Here is a 22,464-nt window from a genome sequence, read left to right on the forward strand (position 1 = left end):
AGTTAATGCCCCTAAACCTCGCCTCTCTACACACTTAGTGTCTCTAAACCTCGCCTCTCTACACACTTAGTGTCTCTAAACCTCGCCTCTCTACACACTTAATGCCCCCAAACCTCACCTCTCTACACACTTAATGCCCCTAAACCTTGTCTCACTACACACTGAATGCCCCTAAACCTTGCCTCTCAACACACTTAATGCCCCTAAACCTTGTCTCACTACACACTGAATGCCCCTAAACCTTGCCTCTCTACACACTTAATGCCCCTAAACCTTGCCTCTCTACACACTGAATGCCCCTAAACCTTGCTCTCTACACACTTAATGTCCCTAAACCTCGCCTCTCTACACACTCATTGCCCCCAAACCTTGCCACTCTACTTTTCCGTCCACTTCCTTTACGGCTCGTATCCCTGGCGTTACACAGGCAAACTTTTTTGAGCATTTAAATGTTGATGAAGATCTGAAATGGAGCCTATTTAAATACCAGCATGTCAGCACCATGGATTTGTGGAATAATGACAGACAGCATGTCCTCTAGGAACTTCAGTCATGCTTAAAAAAGAAGACAGAAGGAGAATCTGTTAAGGTTTAAACCCCTTAAAATGGCAATGAAAATAGATAATAGACGTTAGCGAGTTAGGTCGTTAGCTAGCTAGGTTGTTAGCTAGCGTTTACAGTCTACTGACTTTTATTAGCATTACTTTCATTACCATCCAAAGCTAGCTAGCTCCAACGACTTCACACAAGTAAAAACTACAGCATGCCAACTGGCTAAAATGACTTCTACAAAACATGTTTAACATTACTTCCTGCCACAAACTCTACTAGTTCAGCACGCACACACACACACACACACACACACACACACACACACACACACACACACACACACACACACACACTCCCCAACAAATAACACATACACAACATGCACAGACACACCCCCAAATAGCCTACTACTAGATTTAGGTACCTTAGCATTGTCAAATAATTAATCGAAGAACAAATAATTAATCAGCACTTTAATAAAAGGAAAAAGAGGCATCATGTCTTTTTTCCATTATACTGCCACTTCTGCAAAATAAAGTCACAACAGATAAGCTGTTCATCAGATTTCAAACATCTGTTTGCACCGGAACAATATCTGGGAAAATAATAATTCTTATAATACACTACATTGGATAGTAGTGTGAAATTATGTATTAGCTTACACCAATAAAACAAACATATGAATGACATATAAATGAAACTTTTGTTACTGTTATTGTTTCCAAAGAGTGTTATTTACATATATACCTGACCATTATGCATATGTACTGCTGTAAAAGCAGTGATGTCTGGAACGTTCCTCTGCCAACATGTGCTACCTGGTTGACTGGTTGACAAACTGTTCTTCATAAACTCATTTGGAATGTTAAAACAGGAGCCAAGGAGTGCATTCACAGAATATAGAAGTCATGAAGCAAAATTCAGAAAACATCTTAAATATCTACATAATTATCTATTCAACAATCAGTTGTCCATTAAACGTAGCTGTCCTCTCAGAGAGAAGTGATTGAGTGAGACGTTGGGAGTTATAAGAAAGCGAATGCTTGCCTCACACATCACACACACTGGCTACACCAACAGTGGATGTCCCAGACTGGTAATGAGGTTTTTTTGTACGGACCTTGGCAATTCCCCAGTGAGGTCTTAGGCCTCAGGCCTGTAGCTCCTTTGGCACGGTTCCCTGGTTCGTGTGAGGCAGCTGTGCTGAGTACATGTTACGTATGAAATATCTAATATTCTCTGGGAAACACGTGGCCCAAAACACTCCAAACCTTCTCTTACCTTCTTATTTTCAGCAGGCAATGTTTTGACCCCATGCTTCTCCGCCATGGCTTCAGAGTCCTGGTTTGGGGTTCTATATTGTCAGGGTTCTATAGGGTTGGGGTTCTATACAGCTAGGGTTCTATGAGTGTCTGGGTTCTATACGGTCAGGGTTCTATAGGGTCGGGGTTCTATATGGTCAGGGTTCTATAGGGTTGGGGTTCTATACAGCTAGGGTTCTATAGGATCGGGGTTCTATAGCGTCTGTGTGCGGTATGAAAACACAACTGTTCTCGTAAAAACACAAAATCATTAGCAGAAGAGAAATTATAACAACTGTATCTTCCTTGACTTTATATAATATGTACAATTAAAGAATCATACATTCACAGACTGAAATTAAATGTGTGCTGGCCACCAGAAGCATTAAACACAGCAACAATCCCTCATCAATCCCTCTTCATCTATCCCTTTTAATCAATGTTTCTTTTTTTATCTGTCAGAAAAGCACAGAAAATGTCAGAGATGAGATCTGTCCTCACAGCATGTCACGGGTAGATTTATAAAGTAATTATTCCTGTGACAAAAGGACAAAAGAGCCCAAAGCTGAAACTCATGCCAAAAAATGAGTGACAAACCCAACAGTGGTTGGAGGGCTGGAGAGACACAATAAAACACAGTGCACTGCAGGGTTGGAGAGACACACTAAAACACAGTGAACAGCAGGGGTGGAGAGACACAATAAAACACAGTGTACTGCAGGGGTGGAGAGATGCACTAAAACAGTGCACCACAGGGCTAGAGAGACACACTAAAACACAGTGCACTGCAGGGGTGATGAGACACACTAAAACACAGTGAACAGCAGGGGTGGAGAGACACAATAAAACACAGTGCACTGCAGGGGTGGAGAGACACACTAAAACACAGTGCACTGCAGGGGTGGAGAGACACACTAAAACACAGTGCACTGCAGGGGTGGAGAGACGCACTAAAACACAGGACAGCAGGTCAGAGAATGTGTAAGTGCTGCTCTCACATAGGTGCAGTTCTGTGGACACTCCACACTCATTTCAACCTATATTTATGCAGGAAAACCAATTCATAACCCTACATCATATAAGAGGGCATTTATGATGGATGTTTCAAACCCAACTGCATTTCCTTAGGCAATTTCACTGACAAATGGTGGTGGATCTATTTACACCCAACCAATTTATTCCTGGAGGGGGGGTCTACCGTGGAAACCGGCAGCCTAGGTTCAGGTCAAGGGTTAGCGTTAGGTCACCAAACACAGAGAGAAGAGCATCTACCCCTCTTTCTCTTCCTCCTCCCTCTCATCCTCCTCTCAGTCCTTCTCATTCTTCACAATCCACATGAGCAGATGTCCCAGCATTCCCTTCGATTTCATCTTTCTGGTTGTTTTGTTTGTTTTGGAAAGAAATAAAGCTGTGATAGAGAGTGGACATACAGCCAGGCGTTTTGATCTCTGAGGATCCTGGGTAAATTTCTCTTACTGCAGGCAACTTCACACAGCGAACATGCCTACTACAGACACCAGGACACGCCTACTGCAGACACCAGGACACACCTACTGCAGACACCAGGACACGCCTACTGCAGACACCAGGATATGCCTATTACAGACATCAGGCTGAGCAGCCATAACCCCACGCAGAGTTTCAGACCAAGGCTTCTGTTTCTTGGGTCGAATCCATTTTCAACAAATGCAGCTTCTGTGGAATCCTTGGAGAGAACAGTCAAATAATACATATGAATAATAATATATAATAGGAATATATAAGAATGTGTATTGTTTTGAATCATGCTCACAAGCCATTTTGTAGTGCATGTCATGTGACTTTTAACATAATCACTTCCTGAAACAGCATAAAGACAATAAATAAAAACATAAAACTCACCTTCTAAAAACACCAATCAGATGGAATAAGATGGAAGTAGATATACGCTTCATCACAACAAAACCCCAAATCCCGAAAACCTAATCTTAACCCTAACCCCTCTAACCCCAAATCCCCAAAACCTAATCCTAACCCCAAATGCCTAAAGCCTAACCCCAACCATAACCCCATTTCACCAAAGCCTAATCCTAACACCAAATCCCCAATGCCTAACCCCAAATCCCCAAAGCCTAACCCCATCCCTAACCCTAACCCCAAATCCCCAAAGCCTAACCCCATCCCTAACCCAAATCCCCAAAGCCTAACCCCATCCCTAACCCTAACCCCAAATCCCCAAAGCCTAACCCCATCCCTAACCCTAACCCCAAATCCCCAAAGCCTTTCCCTCCATCTCACCTTGGCACAGATGAAGCTTTTGGACGAGCTGCACTCAACCCAATTCTCCTGTATAAAGAGAGACGAGAGGAGAAGATCAGGAGATCAGGAAGCACAGTTCAGCAGTAGAGAGGAAAGCAGCTTGTCCAAATGTCAGATGGCCTAATTAATTGCCAAATAAATAACTTTTATTTACATAACTATAAATATATAGTGTGTAAGGAACATCATGCTTTATTTAAAACAATGCATTTAAATGACATTAGTACTGTTACCCTAATGCAGAATGTTTACAATAAAGTTCAAATTCTCATTTGAAAAACACATGTAAAGAGAAATACACAATGAGATATATTCTGTAATATATCAGTTTGTTGTTCTACATAAGAAAACTGAATTTCCCCTTCCACCAGCCCGTACATCAGAGCAGGCCTCCAGACCTCTGCAGTAAGACCACTAGGGCACAGGGAGGCTGATCCTGTCCCCACACCTTCAAACCAAGCACTGCAGCTCCTGCATTAACCCTCATCCTAAAACTAACCCCAGCCCTAACCCTAACCACAGTAAAACCCTCTAAACCATTTGAGCACCAAGACCCAGAAATGTCTCTATTCTTGCTGCGCTTAAACTGTTCAGTAAACAAATGACTGTGTTAATGTGTGCTGTGTTTAGTAAAGCACTGTGCTTATGAACAATTTAGGATAGCTGTATTGGCATGAATATGCAAGGTACAATTCTGACAAAGCAAATAATTTGGAACATGAGAATTGCCAATGTAATAGATGCAATAAAAATGTAAAATGAATAATTGAATAGGAAAGTATTACTCCTAAATCTAATAATAATAGGTCACTGTATTTCTATGTTTTGATGGCTAGTTTTACACAGTTCAGTGCATTCATCATACTATTTAGATATGCTAAAATACATCTGCAAAGTGGAAGCCAGAGAGGGAGAGAGAGGTAGAGAGACGGTGAGAAGGAGAGAGAGAGACTAAGGGAGAGAGAGGTAGAGAGATGATGTGAAGGAGAGAGATTAAGGGAGAGAGAGAGAGAGAGAGAGAGAGAGAGAGAGAGAGAGAGAGAGAAAGAGAGAGGGAGAGAGGGAGAGGTAGACAAATGCTTAAAGAATACATAAACTAAAAACAAAAAAATACAAATATATGCTAAATCAAAGAAATGACTTGGAAAATTCACTCAACTCTAATTTATTCTGGGACAACTGGAAATCTCTCAACAAGATAAAAAAACATAAATAAAATTTGGCACCATATGAAGACCACACTACCTATAACTCCCTGTGACAGCTTCCTCGTTATTAGTTTTCAGTGGTGTTTCATTAGGGTCTATTCTTAAACCCCTACTTGCCATTAGATTTTTGCGAAGTATTGCCGAATAATTTATGTAGTAAGCAAACTGAGCTTTCATCTGAATTTTCTAGTGTATGGCTTGATCTGGCTTTGTCTCCCTTTACCCCTTGTCACATAGGGCTACGCCTCCTCTCCTAGCTGTTATTGTTGTTGTTGTCATGGTGACTGGTGTCGGCCAGAGGAGTATGGGTTCCCCCCCTGAGTCTTGGTTCCTCTCAAGGTTTCTTCCTCATGCAAAAAATTAGGGAGTTTTTCCTTGCCACTGTCGCCTTTGGCTTGCTCACTGGGGGCTAGGACTCGGCACTTGTAAAGCTGCTTTGTGACAACGACTGTTGTAAAAAGCGCTATATAAATAAAATTTGATTTGATTTGATAGCTGTCACTCCGGTTTCCCTTGTTCCCTCTTGTCTGTGTTGTTCCTTGCCCGTTGATCCCACCCTGCTTGTCTGTCTCCATGGTTTCCCATTGTCTTCCATGCCCTTGTCATCAGTGTTGTCACCTGGTCCTAGTCTAGTCCTGTGTATTTATAGTCCTTGTATTTCCCATGTCTGGTTATCGGTTGTTTTGTACCTTCCCGTTCATTGTGTTTCATGCATCGTTGTTTTCCGTTTATCGCCTCGTTGTTTTCCCCGTGATCTCCGTGTGTTCCTGCCTAGTCCGTGAGTCCTCCTTGTTGTTTCGCCATGTCTGTTCGTGTTTCATGTCCTGATTGCCCTCCTGTTTTGACCCGTGCCTGTTATATTGACCACGTCTTTGGAATTCCCTGTAATAAATCTGTTACGCGTTGGTATGCGAAGCCGCACACAACGCGTATATTTTTGAATAAGGAAGACCCAAATGCTGATCACAAAATAAACAGCGAACTGAAACCTCCACCAAAAGGAATGCGGGAAAAGCGCCTGTAGTGAAGACTAAACTTGAGAGTTAGAGCTGGTCACTGGTCTACCCTCTTTTGCTATATTCAACCCCGGTGTGTCGGCCAGAACACCACTTGAGGCCAAAATGCATTCAACTCTTTATTCTTCAGTTCAAGGCAGGGATATGAATGTGAGGTGTGTGTTACAGGATGGCTGTGTATAGTGCAAATGTGTAGTTGTGTGTGTGTGGTTCTGAAAATACAAATACAGATATGAGATGTATAATCTCCATTTACAGATAACAAGCACAAATAGAATAAACAGTACAACTGGTGCCTTTGCACCCTCTGGTGGCGAATATATGCAATTGTCTTAATGACTTAATAACGCTGTACAACGAAATATGTAACTACTCATAACAGCGAAATAGTATGCTATGTAAATAGTTATAAGGTAACAAATATACAAACGTAAGGGTCGGACATAACACACACTGTAAAGAAACAAGTCATCGTAACTGAACTAACTTAATAATCACGTGCTAACCACTAACAAGTTAGCTAAACCCGTGCGGTGAACTCAAAGCGCCGTGATCACACGAACGCAAACGTGATCATATTACATTACAACTACTACTACATTACATCCTCCGCCATCCAGAACAACAATAAACTTACATTAAGTCATGTACGCACGAACGATGCACTATATACAATCAAAATCCCTCGACGAACATCGCACAACGGGCTCCCCACAAAGACCAACTGAAACGAACTCGTCAACTGCCAGAGTGATGACGTCACGTCCAGCCAGTTAAATGGTTACGCTCCTGTAGGGCCTTTTGTACAGCGCCAAACAAAAACCCTCCGTGAAAGGGACGAACGGATGAGATCTTCGAAACAGAAAGAGAAACCAAAAGATCGCGGAATGCTCGACGCGAGAAAATCAAAACAAAAGAAACGCCAGGAGAAGTAGCTGGCTCTCAATCCACAATGGGGAGCAAACGAAAAACCCTTCTCAAAATACAAACAAAACGGGATAGAGAAATAATAGGGCTGGAAAACTTGAGAATGGCCAGAAGTGGCGAAGAGGTGAGCGAACTCGGAAAATGACAGAAAACAGTGAACAAGGTGAGTACCACGAGGAAACATGAAACGCAAGGAGAGGCTGGCTGAAAGCGCGTGGAGACGGCAACAAACAACTCAGCAATGAGACTCTGCAGTCGTCCTCCTTAAGTAGGAAGGCGAACAGCTGCAGGTCATAATTGCTGATTGTGTGTGCGCGAACGTGTTCGTGAACCAACGCTGGTCTGAGCGCAAGCGCTGGTCCGCGAACGAGTGTTGGCTCGTGAGTCCCCTCCTGTGGCGACAGGAGGAGCAGCACCGGGTACAGCCCTGACAAAATCTCGCTCTCCTCAGCGTTTGTCCCCGCGGGCCCAGGGCAACAGCCCTGTTGCGATGGAAGTCGCGGATAAGGTCAGGGCACAGGACACGCGAGGCCGGGACCCAGGACTGCTCCTCCGGACCGTACCCCTCCCAGTCCACCAGATATTGATCCCGCCCCCGAACCCGGCGAACGTCAAGGAGACGGCGGACGGTGTAAACCGGACCCCCACCGACGATGCGGGGGGCAGGCGGCGCAGGGGCCTGGGGGAGACCACACAAGACAGGCCGGAGCCGCGACACATGAAAGACCGGGTGAACGCGAAGCGAAGGAGGAAGCGCCAGACGTTAAGCCACCGGGTTGATCCGCCGCACAACCTTAAATGGACCCAAGTAACGCGGGGCCAATTTCCTCGTGCCGCCACGGACAGGCAGATCTTTGGTGGACAACCAAACCCGCTGACCAGGGCGAAACGAGGGGGCAGAGAGCCTGTGCCTATCAGCATAGCGACGTTGGGCGGTCGAGGCTGACAATAGGGCCCTACGGGCACTCTTCCAAGCCAAACGGCAGCGCTTGACAAGAGCCCGGGCCCCAGGCACCGCAGCCTGTTCCTCCTGTTCAGCGAACATAGGCGGGGGGTACCCGTTGTGGCACTCAAATGGGGACATCTTCAGCGATGAGTGCCACAGGGTGTTGTGGGCGTATTCTGCCCAAACAAGACGGTCCGCCCAGGAGGCAGGGTTAGCCGAAGCCAGACAGCGAAGGGTTTGTTCCAGGTCCTGATTGACCCTTTCGGTCTGACCATTGGATTGTGGGTGAAACCTGGAGGAAAGGCTGGCCTTGGCTCCCAGGAGACCGAGGAAGGCCGCCCAAAACCGACTAGCGAATTGAGGCCCCCTGTCGGAGACCACATTGACAGGGAAGCCATGAGCACGCACAACATGTTCCAAAAACAGGTGGGCCGTTTCTCGGGCCGAAGGCAGTTTGGCCAAAGCCACGAATTTAGCTGCCTTGGAGAACCGGTCCACGATAACGAGGATGGCGGTGTTACCCCGGGAAGCAGGTAACCCGGTCACGAAGTCCATGGACAAGTGGGTCCAGGGACGGGACGGAACCGGGAGCAGATGCAAAAGACCCAATGGCTTAGACCGAGAGGACTTGTTGCTGGAGCACACCAAACAAGCGGCCACATAGTCCCCTATATCTCGGTCCATACCGGGCCACCAGAAGCGTCTGCGGATGAGCTCAGTGGTTCGCCGCGCCCCCGGGTGAGCAGCAAAAGGAGAAGCGTGGCCCCACTGCATGACTCCCTTGCGTTGACTGGAGGGTACGTACAGCCGCCCAGGCGGCCCCCCTCCAGGATCAAGCTCAGCAGTCAGAGCCTGTTTAACAGCCGTTTCCACATCCCACTGGATGGGGGCTACGATTTTAGCGGCAGGCAGCACGGTACTAGGGGCTACCTGATCCACCTGTGGCTCCCATTGGCGGGACAGGGCGTCAGGTTTGATGTTTTTAGACCCGGGCCGGTAGGAGAGGGTGAAGTCAAACCGGCCAAAGAACAGGGACCACCTGGCCTGTCTGGAGTTCAGCCGCCTGGCCTGTTGGAGGTAGGCCAGGTTTTTGTGGTCGGTCCAAACCAGAAAAGGATGTTTGGCCCCCTCCAACCAGTGCCGCCATTCCTCTAAGGCCATCTTTACGGCCAAAAGCTCCTTATCCCCTATGTCATAGTTTCGCTCGGCGGGCGTTAGCCGGTGGGAATAGTAGGCACAGGGATGGAGTTTGGGCGGAGTTCCGGTCCTCTGAGACAACACCGCCCCGACTCCCTCATCGGAGGAGTCAACCTCCACCAAGAACAGGAGATCGGGGTCAGGTATACTGAGAACGGGAGCAGAGACAAAAAGCGCTTTGAGAGTGTCGAAGGCGGTCTGGGCTTCGGGAGACCAGTTGAATGGACCACTTGACCGTTTAGTCAGTGCAATGAGTGGCCCGGCTACCGAACTGTAATTCTTTATGAAGCGTCTGTAGAAATTAGCGAACCCCAAGAAACGTTGGACCTGACGCAGTGATGTGGGGTTAGGCCATTGAGCCACTGCCTGGGTTTTGGCAGGGTCCATGGCCAACCTATTCTGGGCTACCCTGAACCCCAAAAATGACACTTCTTCCGCATGGAAAACAGACTTCTCCAACTTAACATACAAATGGTTCTCCAACAGCAGTTGGAGGATCCGACGCACGTGTTTAGTGTGTTCCAGGCGAGACCGGCTATAAATCAGGATGTCATCTAGATAGACAAACGCATAACGATCTAGCGCTTCGCGCAGTACTTCATTTATAAACCTCTGGAAAACCGCCGGGGCGTTCATGAGGCCAAATGGCATCACAAGGTATTCGTAATGCCCTGATGGTGTGATGAAGGCGGTTTTCCATTTGTCGCCTTCCCGTACTCGGACCAAGTTGTAGGCACTACGCAGGTCTAACTTGGTGAATATAGTCGCCTGCTGTAGAGCCTCAAATGCAGCAGCCATTAGAGGCAAAGGATGACGGTCTTTTACTGTTATTTTATTCAGGCCCCTGTAATCTATACAGGGCCTTAGGCCCCCGTCTTTCTTCCCGACGAAGAAAAACCCTGCGCCAGAAGTAGTCGGCCGAATGAGTTCTGCAGCCAGGGACTCCTTGATGTAGGCCTCCATTGCCCTCCGCTCGGGTACAGCGAGGGAGAAAAGCCGGCCACGGGGGGGACTGGTTCTGGGCAGTAGGTCGATAGCTATATCATATGACCGGTGGGGCGGTAAAAACCCTGCCTGCCGTTTACTGAACACATCCCGGAGGTCGTGGTATTCAACAGGAACTTGACTGAGATTAAGGAGCTCGGGTGGCTTTGTGTGGCTGCGGATGTTTTTTGGGCTTAAACAGGTACTCTTGTACACCGACCCCCACTGTCTGACTGACAGGTTGAGCCAGTCAACCTCCGGGTTGTGACGCTGTAACCAGGGGAGGCCGAGTATCAGTCGAGTTTTAGGGGCGCTAATGACGTATAGGGTGATACGTTTGGCATGCCCCCCTATTTTCATGTCTAACGGGATGGTTTGTTTGGCAACCTCCCCTGAGACAAGCGAACGTCCATCAACCGCAGCCACCATGAGGGGCGTCCCTAAATGAACCAGAGGTATCTGAAGGTCTTCAACCAGAGCGGCATCTATAAAGTTCCCTGCAGCACCCGAGTCGACGAACGCGAGCAACCGGTGTTCGTCAGCTCCTCGCCATGACAACGCCACGTGGAGCGCGAGACCACACAAATGGGGAGAACCTGAATGGCCCACCGGAGGCCTCCCTTCTACCGGTGAGCCTGCTCTTTTCCCTGTAAGCCAGGGCAATCAGCTCGTTTGTGCCCCTCTTTCCCACAATACAGGCAGCGACCCCCTAGCATGCGTGACTGTCTCTCTTGTTGTGTCAGGCGGGTATGACCCAACTGCATGGGCTGGTCTTGTCTATCCTCTCTGATCACTTCCTCCTCATGAACCAAGCTGGGTTTGACGGCATATGAGGGGTCCGTGGTCTGAGACCGACGCCGCTCGCGTAGCCTGTTATCAAGCTGGACGGTCAGTGTTATGCAGGAGTCTAGAGTGTCAGGGGGGTCACGAATGGCTAATTCGTCCTTCAAATCATCATTCAGCCCTTCCTGATATGCGGCCAACAATGCTGTAGCACCCCACCCACTCTCGGCGGCCAGCGGTTAGGTTTTGCAATTGGGCTAATATTTGTTGGAGTGTATGTTCGTGACTACCCAACCTCTGCCCTTGTAGTGAAACGGCAGTTTTCAGGTTCGCTATCTCCTGTGATATAGCTGGGTCCATAGTTAAGGCTGAGTTGTTCTGTTACGCGTTGGTATGCGAACCCGCACACAACGCGTATATTTTTGAATAAGGAAGACCCAAATGCTGATCACAAAATAAACAGCGAACTGAAACCTCCGCCAAAAGGAATGCGGGAAAAGCTCCAAACAAAAACCCTCCGTGAAAGGGATGAACGGATGAGAACTTCGAAACAGAAAGAGAAACCAAAAGATCGCGGAATGCTCGACGCGAGAAAATCAAAACAAAAGAAACGCCAGGAGAAGTAGCTGGCTCTCAGTCCACAACGGGGAGCAAACGAAAAACCCTTCTCAAAATACAAACAAAACGGGATAGAGAAATAATAGAGCTGGAAAACTTGAGAATGGCCAGAAGTGGCGAAGAGGTGAGCGAACTCGGAAAATGACAGAAAACAGCGAACAAGGTGAGTACAACGAGGAAACATGAAACGCAAGGAGAGGCTGGCTGAAAGCGCGTGGAGATGGCAACAAACAACACAGCAATGAGACTCTGCAGTCGTCCTCCTTAAGTAGGAAGGCGAACAGCTGCAGGTCATCATTGCTGATTGTGTGTGCGCGAACGTGTTCGTGAACCAACGCTGGTCTGAGCGCAAGCGTTGGTCCGCGAACGAGTGTTGGTTTGTGAGTCCCCTCCTGTGGCGACAGGAGGAGCAGCACCGGGTACAGCCCTGACAAAATCTCGCTCTCCTCAGCGTTTGTGTCCGCCTCCCTGTTCTGCCTCACGCACCCCTTTTGGATCCCCCTCCTGGTATCGTTGCTGATTCCTCGTTTTTTTAAACTATTTTTACTGGATTGCATTGAGTTTGTCTTTTGGATTACGTTTTGGATTTTGTCTGCTTTGATTCCTTGCATTAAAGCTTGGTTTCATCTGCACTCGTCTGCTTGTATCATGTACCAACCCTCACAACCACTTTGAAAACTTATTTAATAGTCCAGTGATTAATGTAGAACAACATGTATCTTAAAAGAACTCTTAGGAACTCTTGAAAGAACAATTAAGAATTATCACTGGACTTAGACGATAAACTCAAAAGTCTCCAACCCAAAAAAGCCTATGGTAAAGACTATAAACACTTTAAGTATTTACTTACTAACGCGAAGTAATGCATTAGTTAACATGAACAACACATGAAGTATGAATGAATGTTTCAATTTATATAGCGCCTTATCTGGATACCCAAGGCGCTTTACAATTGTTATCACAGCTACGTCACAGACAACCACACACCGGCGAGAAGCGGCAGCCAATTGCGCACAGCGTGCTCTCTACCGGGATCCACAGCCCCCTGGGGGACTGAATGGGGTTCAGGAAGGGGAGAGAGGACAGACCCTAGTGGCAGAGCACCATCCACCACTGGGCATACAAGCACACACACATTCAAACAACTGCTTTTTTATTGAACAGAGAGAGACACAGACACACTCAGGGAGAAACACAGACACACACTCAGGGAGAATTTGTCAGGGAATCTGTAACGTTTGTGGCAGCTGGAAGTGAGGAGGTGGACGCATGTGCTGAGTAGAGCAAGGTGTTTTGAAGGGAAATCCAAAATCAGGGTCATATAAACAGGCAAGGGTCAAGAGTCATTCATATTTAATACTGTTAACCAAAACCAACAATAACAGACTTACATACAGAAATCACTGGACAGAACTATGAACCACAGAGATGTTACCAATATAATGACCAGCACAGACTGCACAGAAACCAGGGATAAAATACAGGGGAAATCAAGGGAAACCAAATACAAACACCTGGGAACCCTAATGGGGGGCAGGGTTACAAACAAGGAGTGAACAGAAACACACTGAAACCAGACTCAATGAATTTCAAAATAAGAGTACAAACAGAGACATGACTGACTGGAGGGAGGCAGGACTGACAGAATCAATTTACCTAACCTCCATGTTTTTTTTTTTTGGACCATGGGAGGAAACGGGAGACCCCGGAGGAAACCCACGCAAACACAGGGGGAACATGGAAACTCCACTCAGATAGGGACTTGAACCCAAGACCCCAGTGCTGAGAGGCAAACGTGCTAACCACCAAGCCACCATGCTGCCAAAGTAACACATTAACAATAATTAACTAACATTAAGTACACAAGTAACAGTTACGGCTCCTGTTTTGGCCCTTTTTTGATGCGACCTTAAAGGAATATATTACATTGTACTGATTTACCTACATAAGTAATGGGTAACTTGGAAATATCCAGAATCTATCAGCATAAGAACTGAAGTGTGTCCATACTGTTTTTAGCTCTTTAGTCCCTTGTGCTCCAAATTAAAACACTAAAGCTCTCAAAAAAGTGCGAGCAACAAAGAGCCAAAACAGGAGCTGCAACTGTTACATGTTTACTTAACATTAGTTAATGTTAAATAAACATTTTCAATCTCATCTTAAATGTAGGCCATTTTCCACCAGTCTGGAATGAAGGACTCATAACCCCCATATTCAAAACCGGTGATAAATTTGACCCAAACAATTATAGAGGCATCTGTGTCAACACTAACCTGGGCAAGTTATTCTGCAGCATCAACAACAGTAGAAAAACTACCTAACATAACATGTCCTGAGCAAAAATCAGATTGGTGTGATGCATTGAACATGGTTAAGAGCTGGGTTTATTGTCAAGCTTGTTAGTTACTGGAGAGGAGTTATATTGCTGAGGGAGAGCACTTGATCCTATGGGAAGGTCTGGAACCTGCTGAATCGTAGATATCCAGAACACATAACATACCAGGCGAAAGCACCAACGGGGCCTGAACCAAATGCTGCGTAAATAGCCGAACCAGGGGCGAACCGGAATGTCAGACAGAGGAATGCTCAGTATTTATAATAAATATAATAATTGCCTCATTTATAATAAATGAGGCAATACTTCGCAAAGGTGAAGGGAAGCGTCCTATATAGGTGCAGATAATAACAGACAGGTGATTTCAATACTTAGGTGAAGAGGAATGTGTTAGATGTCGCCTGGCATTCTGGGGGCTGTAGTCTCCTTGACGGGGCTGCATGACAATTGGCTCAAAATTGCATGACAAAACATCTCACCATATATTCACTCTCCACACACTAATTGATAAATATGTAAACCAAAATAAAGACAAAATCTTTGCTTTGTGTTGGAGAGGGGGGGATATGACATCATTAAATCAATGTATTCTCACAGTAGATGCACAGTAAATGTTGGAAGTTCAGAACTGAATTCTATCCACAGTTACAAGGAGTGAGACAAGGCTGCAGTCTGAGCCCAACTCTGTTTAATATACATATTAATGAACTGGCTAAAAAACTTCATCAGGCTGATGAAATCCCCGACATCTCTATGGGTGATGCCTCCTTTATGCCTCCTCTCCTAGCTGTCACTCCGGTTTCCCTGTTCCTCGTGTCTGTGTTGTTCCCTGCTCCTTGATCCCGCCCTGCTTGTCTGTCTCCATGGTTTCCTCTCGTCTGCCACGCCCGTGTCGTCATTGTCTTCACCTGTGTCTAGTCCAGTCCTGTGTATTTATAGTCCTGTGTCTCCCATGTCGGTTATCGGTTGTTTTGTTCAGTGTTCTTATGCTTCCTGGTCTGTAAGTTCTTCTCATTTTGCTGCTCAGTCTTCTGTGTGTTCTGTACATGGTTATTCCAGTTTGTATGCATTTTCCCCGTGTTTTGTTTTGAGTATTCGCTCAAAACATCAGACTCAATCAAATTATCACCAACCAAAGACAAAATCACATCACCTATTGGACTGAAACTACACAACAACAACACAAACTCCAATGCTATTTGACCCTAAATTGAGACTACACATTGGCGACCTACCTGACAACAATCAAAGACAAGAAAGTGAGGAAGACATTGACAATGTACAGACTCAGTGAGCACAGTCTGGCCATTGAAACTGGCTGGCACAGACAGAGCTGGTTACCTAGAGAGGATAGACTGTGTTCCCACTGTGAGCTCTCAGTGGTGGAGACAGAGCTGCACTTTCTTACTGAATGCCGTAAATATGATGCTATTTGAAAGGAATTCTATAGTAAGGTAATGATCATCTCCCCTGAGTTCCAGCGCTGCACTGACACTGAGAAACTGCTGTACATATTAAGAGAAAAGAGTGAACTAATCACACACGCAGCACGATATGTGTCAGCCTGTTACAGCCTGAGGGACAAGCAGTGAGGACAAGCAAACAGATCATTATTGATTATTAAATATTTAGAAATCGGTTAGGTTTGGGTTAATATGATTTTTTATTAATAGATCTATGGTTAGGTTTGTAGTTTATTATTAGATCTAGAGTTAGGTTAGGGGTATTATGATCTTTATTTATTAGATCTAGGGTTTGGTTAGCATTATATGATCTTTTATTATTGTATCTATAGGGTTTGGTTAAAGTTATATGATATTTATTTATTAGGTCTAGGGTTAGGTTAGGGGTAATATGATCTTTTATTATTAGGTCACACACAGGCTGTATTTACTCTTCCAGTAGGTGTGCCTCTGATATATGTGAATCAGCTCTTTCAATGACTTGTGAAAGTAAGACATTTCAGCTTATAGGTAAATGTGTAACTCCAATTAGTGTGCTACTATCAACAAATAAAATTGGAGTGGGGTGGGGTGGTTTGTTCCATGTTGCGTACTGACGGTCACGCTGTCTACATTCTGAACAGGGCTGCCCTCACTAGCCTAAACTCCAGCACTTTTCAAACCTGGAACACAATGCAACATTAAAATTGGTCAGGTAAATGTTCCTTCCCCTGTTTTTGAGGGGTGTTTCTTTATACTACCACATTCAGAGAACACTGCAAAGAAGCAGATCACAGGAAACTCCGCCGCTCGTGCAGGTTTGCGCGAGGTGTACGGAGTCGCGCGCTACGGTCACTCGCGAAAGTATAATCCATAATAAATAATCCAGCCTTGACGCGGCTCAGGGATTATGTCACACACAGCGCCGTGCGGCCGTTAGGGTTATTTAAACAAATTTAAACATGGGTCTGTGGCGGGAGCTGAGTGCAGAGCGTTGAGGAGCGATTTCGATTGGAGGATCATGCTCTCTGTCTGAGATTTTTTATTATAATTTTTTTTTTTGCTGATGCTGGTCCAGCGTGGCGCGTGCCAGTGATTATGCCTCGGTGTGCCAATAGTGGCATGCGTGCCATAGGTTGCCTACCACTGGTGTAACTACTGCAGATAAAGCATAACAGACTGATATAAAGAGACAGAAAGATGGACAGAAACAAATGAAAATGGAGAGTGAGAAACACAGAGAAAGCAATTAAAAATAAATTAATTAGCAGGACAAGTGAGGTGTGTCAGCTGCTTGTTGACATCAGCTGTGATTTCTGTTCACAAGCATGCTAACTCTACTCGCTCTCTTACATCGTCTTACACACACATATACGTGCATGAAGCACAGGTATTCAGGTGCACACCAGCATGTTATCACCAATCTACACATAAGCCACAATAACACTGCAAGTGATGAAGTCTGGGACATTTATGGATGAACTGGTGTGGATGTTTATAGAGGTGTAATGAACTGTCTGCTGTGCTGCTGCCAGAATTAGCTAATGTGCCACCTTTACTAGACAAACCCCACTGTCTTAATGCCCATTTACTGGACAAATCCCATTGCCTTAATGCACATTTACTAGACAAACCCCACTGCCTTAATGCACCTTTACTGGACAAACCCCACTACATTGTTGCACCTTGGAAAAAATACACTTCCTTTTCACAGTCTAAAACTTTCCTGTGATCTGCTTCTCAGAAGCATGAAAGATGTTGATGGAAACCTTTTAGAAGAAACGTCTAATTCTTCCTGCTTAGATATTTCTTTCAAAAGAAGTGAAGAGAGCCAGAAGGGAGCTTTTTTTGTTTAAAGCTGAGCAGAAGAAACACACGAGTTTTAGTTTTGGACCAAATCAGTGATCTGGGATTGGTAGGTTTTGGAATGGCAGAAACATGGAGAAGAGAATCTGTGCTGGGCTAGCCATGCTGCAGGTCTCATTATAAACATCTGCCTTGAATAGTTATAGGGTTGGGGTCGAATGGTTATAGAGCTAGGGTTGAATAGCTCTAGGATTAGGTTTGAATAATTCTTCGGTCTTGTGTTTGTTACCATTTCTTCCTTAAATGAGGGATTTAGATTTCTTGCACAGCTCTAAAACTCACCACACCAGTACACACACACACACACACACACACACACACACACACACACACACACACACACACACACACACACACACACACACACACACACGCACACAGAAACACACATACTTCCACACATATACACACACAAACACACATACTCTCACCACACAAACATGCTGACACGCCGCACCAACACCAAACTTTTGCTGTGCAAAATCAATATGGCACATGTACACATCTGGGTGCTCGTGAAGGTGTGAAAGGTCATTCAGTTTCGTCCTGTTTGCATTTTCAAATTTTTTACTCATTTTCTTTGACATTAATTAGATGGCCATCAGGACAGCTGCTTCCTGCAGGCCTAAGTGTGTGTGCGTGTTTGTGTTAATAAAACACAGTGACTGCACAAATGACAATTCCTTGTCTTCTAGAGATTCCTAGTGGTCTTGTTTACAGTGACAGAAAACCCATCACGCTGCAAAAGAAAAACATGCTGCAAATAGACAAAGCAAATTCATCAAAATGACAACGCGTATGCTACATTTCGGGAACGCGTATGTTACATTTCAGAAATAAATTAAAGGTGCAATAGTAACAAATTGTCACGTCCAGCCCCTCCCTCCTCCCTGGTCCCGCCTAGTGTCCCTGTCCCCATGGTTTCTCCCTCTGTCTGCCACGCCCCTGCCTTCATTGTTCCCACCTGCGTCTCGTTTCACCGTCTTGTTTTCTGTGTATATAATCCCCTTGGTGTTACTCTCCTATGTCGGTCATTGTTTGTAGTAAGTCCTCCTATGTTTCTCTGATTGCCGTCTAATCCTGGTTATCCATATATTTGTTCTTAGTTAAATTCCTATCCTTATGTCTGTTATTGTTCTTAGTTAAATTCCTAGCCTTCAGTGTTTTACATATTCCTCTCCGTTTAGCACTTGTGTTTGTTGATGTATGTTTTCCCCTGTTGTTCATGGTTGTTGGTTATTTATTTCCTAGGTTGTCTGTTAGTTAGTCGCTCAGGGTTTCATGTTTGTACTGCTACTCCTTTAGTCGTTGCTCCCTTTTTGTTATGCTTCTCCCCTTAATGTTTATGTAGTTTTATGGATTAGTATGTTATCATGTGCGTTATCGTTAACTAGTCGTCTTGCATGCCCGTTTGTCTGTATCTTCCCCTCTGTGTTTAGCATAGTCCTGTTCTGCCTTTTGTGTTGTGGGTTAGTGTTTTGTTACTTCCTTTTTAATAAATATTCAAATCTCTGCATTTGCGTCACGCCTGCTGATCTGAAATGTCACACAAATAAATTAAAGGTGTATTAGTGACGTGAACACATCAATACTGGAATGGTGTTTTTCTTCTGCACTTTTCACTCCAGTCCATGAAAATGAAGTGCACCTACAATTGATTTAGTGTCCAGTAGAGTACAATTTGTTTCTAGGGTTACTATAGTTGTGAGAACTTGACTTTTGAGCATTCATTGACCCACCTCATGCACAGGCCTGCTGCTGTTTGGGTTGTCGGTTGGCTTGTGCTCGTAGTCAGACTCAGTATTCACAGAAGCTACAGTGGCAGGAGAGTCCGTCTTAGGCACAAAGGTGACATCAGTCCCCAATCCAAAAGCTTGGATTGCATTTCCTGTGGAAACATACACAGAGCTTCTTGTGTTTAAAGAGGGAAGACATGATATAAAACTAATGAGAGTAAATATAAAGAGGGTGCATGTGACAAAACTAATGAACTACTATAATAAGAATAAAATGCAATTAAAGAAAATGTTACATTCTTAATGTTTCCCCATTAGTAAATCCAAGAACATTTCTTTGCCAGCGTCTGTGCCCTTCTTGTGCTTCTCTGCACAGTAACATTAGCAGGATTTCTGGCACATTGTCTTCTCACTGTCTCTGTTATTTTCTGACTTTCTTTTTCTCTTTTTTTAAATTCTTTAAATTTAAACTTCAGTTTTAAACTTTCCTGAAGCATATAACATGTGAAATCTTGTCCTGAATGAAGACGTTGTGCATCAGGGACCGATGGTGTTCGGGGACCACCGAACGTGTTACCGAGGTCCCTGAACTTACGGAGGCATGAGTTGTTCCTGAAGCTCAGCAGGAATCTGTCACACTCCTCCTCCTGGTTACCGCTGTTGTCACAGTTACACCATGGGGAGATGGAGAGGTCATCGTGCTGGGCATTCTCATAGTTAGGAGTCATATCGGTGCCTTTGGAATGAACAGAGAGAACACACCCAATAACATACACAATAGTAAAGGAGGTTCATCGCATTCTACTGTTATATAGATTTGGGGAAAGAAGGAAGCGTAAGCCATTTAATTTAAACTTTTATGGACATGTTCTATTAAGAGTTGGCACCTGTGTTCATAAGAACAAGCAGGTAAATAAAATATAACAAGCAGGTAAAGTTACAAAGATACATTGATGCAAGTGAACACATCATCAGTGATGTTTCCTGGGGTCATCAGGTGTTTCGGGTCTTTTAACATCATACATCCCTTCCCAGGTGACCCGGCCACGGTTGATCAGTCCATAACCTGTGTTCAGGTAGCAACCATTTGTCCCCACGGACCTTCTCTCCGTATCCAGAGTCATCTCAAGGCTTTCTCAGCTGCTTCGGGGATGACCTTGATGGCTCTGCTTCGCGTTCCTCCTGTGATGCCCAGTGTGCTGAGTACACTGTGCAGTGAGTGCCCCACAAAACCTCTGCAGCCTACACCTTGCCTTCCAGCCCTGCTCATTACACCTTGTAACCAACTGATCATATTTCACACTCTTGCGTTCATGCGTCTCTCCCAGGCGATCCTCCCACAGCACTGTCAGTTCCATGATGATGATTCTTAGCTGAGGACTTGCTCCCAACTCGTCAATGCCCCCTGCTGACCCAGACCTGCCGCTTTGCTTGATTTTCCTTCATCCATTGCTGTCCTTACCTCCTCCTGGATCTTCCTTTGCCTCTCCTTCCCCTTCCGCCCCTTGCGTCGAGGTGACCGAGCAAGGCCCAATCCTGCTGTACACTGAGCCGGTGTTGCAACTCAGCATCCAGTACAGCTGCCTGGGCACTCTACTTCCTTCCTGTCCTTACCACTACTCTTGCATGGGCTACTTTTGGGTCTTTTGAGTCCCTGTACATCAGCACCTCTCTTGTCCGTGTGACCTTGATCTCCTCTTCCGAGGACTTCCAGGGTAGCTGAAGCTTTGTGTTTTTTCTGTAGAGGGCGATATTGCTGAGACTTCAGGGTAGTCCCAAAAATCTTCTGAGGCAGCTGCTGACTTTCCTCTCCAAGGTCCCCACGGTGGAAATTGGGACCTTGTATGCCGGGCTGGTATATCCATGCTTTAAACTTGCCTGGAAGCCCTGAACGGTCAACTGACCATAGTCAGCTATCAAACTCCTGGCACATTGCCTGCACCAATAAAGGTGTCAAACACCTTCACCAAGCTTTTCACCAAATTCTGAGAGATGGTTGGGATCTGTGACCCATCTGTGTTGAAATGAAACCAGTTGGAGACCTTTCCCCTCTTCACCACCAGTAATCTGGACATGGTTGATTTGAAACTCATCTGAGCCCACCGAATAAGTCTTTCCAGCTCTTTCAGGAACTATCTGCTTTCTGGTACAGACTCTGTAGTGATCATCAGGTCATCCATAAAGGCCCCGATTGGTGGCTGACAGATCCCTGATTGGGTCAGAGGGCCTTGACACTCCAGCTCTTCTGACTTGACAATCATGTTCATTGCCAGGGCAAACAAGGTTACAAAGATGGTATAAATAAGTAATATTTGAAACATTATTTTTAGTTCATGGATATTTTAATTATTTGATATTTGAAACAATTTGATTGCACCATGTTCTTTGTGTGGTTTTGGCATGTTCACTGGCTGAGTCAGCTCATGTTCACTGGCTAAGTAAGCTCAAGATCACTGGTAGCTCAAGTTGCTGGTGTCACGTAAGGCTACGCCCCCCTCTCCTAGCTGTCACTCCGGTTTCCCTGCTCCTCGTGTCTGTGTTGTTCCTTGTTGATCCCGCCTTGCTTGTCTGTAACCATAGACATATGGTTTGCCACGCCCGTGTTGTCATTGTCTTCACCTGTGTCTAGTTTAGTTCCATGTATTTATAGTCCCTGTGTTTCTCTAGTCGGTTGTCGGTTGTTTTGTGGAGTCATATTCCTTGTGATCTCTGCTCCTGGTATTTGCATTCTCCGTTGTTTGACTCTCTGTTCTGTGTTACCCTGCCTGGTTTTGTATCGTTCTGTGTTCGTCATGCCAATGTATCTGTCTCACATGGATGGCTCTCCTGTTATGACTCCTGCCTGCCCTTTTGACTATGACTATGGAATTCCCCTTATTAAATCTCGCTCTCCTCAGCATTTGTGTCTGCCTCATCACTCCGCAGCGTGCTGCGCGTTACAGCTGGGAGCCCAACTCTACTCTTTTCATCTCTAAGACATGACAACAGGAAGGGATTTGGCCCTTGAGTTGACCTGTTGGTTGAATGGTTTAAATATAGGTTTAAGGGAATGGATATAGAGTTAGTGATGTAAGGTTAGAGTAAACCATGTAAGGTTAAGGTATAGGTTGTAGCCCAGAGATGGCTGTCACGCTGCCTAACATGGACTCCACTACCCAGAATCCATCTACCAATAATCCATTCAACTAAGCGAAGTATTGTCATGCTGTTGTCTGGCATAGTTTAAAATCCTTGGATATAACTGAACATGCAACG

At 45.3% G+C, this 22,464-nt stretch overlaps 1 protein-coding gene across 1 annotated transcript in view; it reads right to left on the reverse strand.

The window, feature by feature from the left end:
* Positions 1-854: 854 nt before the first annotated feature.
* The window catches only part of gfra2a (GDNF family receptor alpha 2a), a 59,786-nt gene continuing 38,176 nt past the window's right edge, over positions 855-22,464 (reverse strand). Inside the window, exons 7-10 of the mRNA XM_077003363.1 lie at positions 19,805-19,945; positions 19,213-19,361; positions 4,131-4,178; positions 855-3,558 (exon numbers count right to left, since the gene is read on the reverse strand). Coding sequence (XP_076859478.1) covers positions 3,427-3,558; positions 4,131-4,178; positions 19,213-19,361; positions 19,805-19,945 — 470 coding nt within the window. The 3' untranslated portion in view covers positions 855-3,426. The remainder of the gene's footprint in view (positions 3,559-4,130; positions 4,179-19,212; positions 19,362-19,804; positions 19,946-22,464) is intronic.

The sequence above is a fragment of the Brachyhypopomus gauderio genome, chromosome 4 (genome assembly GCF_052324685.1).
Source record: "Brachyhypopomus gauderio isolate BG-103 chromosome 4, BGAUD_0.2, whole genome shotgun sequence".
Lineage (NCBI taxonomy): Eukaryota > Metazoa > Chordata > Actinopteri > Gymnotiformes > Hypopomidae > Brachyhypopomus > Brachyhypopomus gauderio.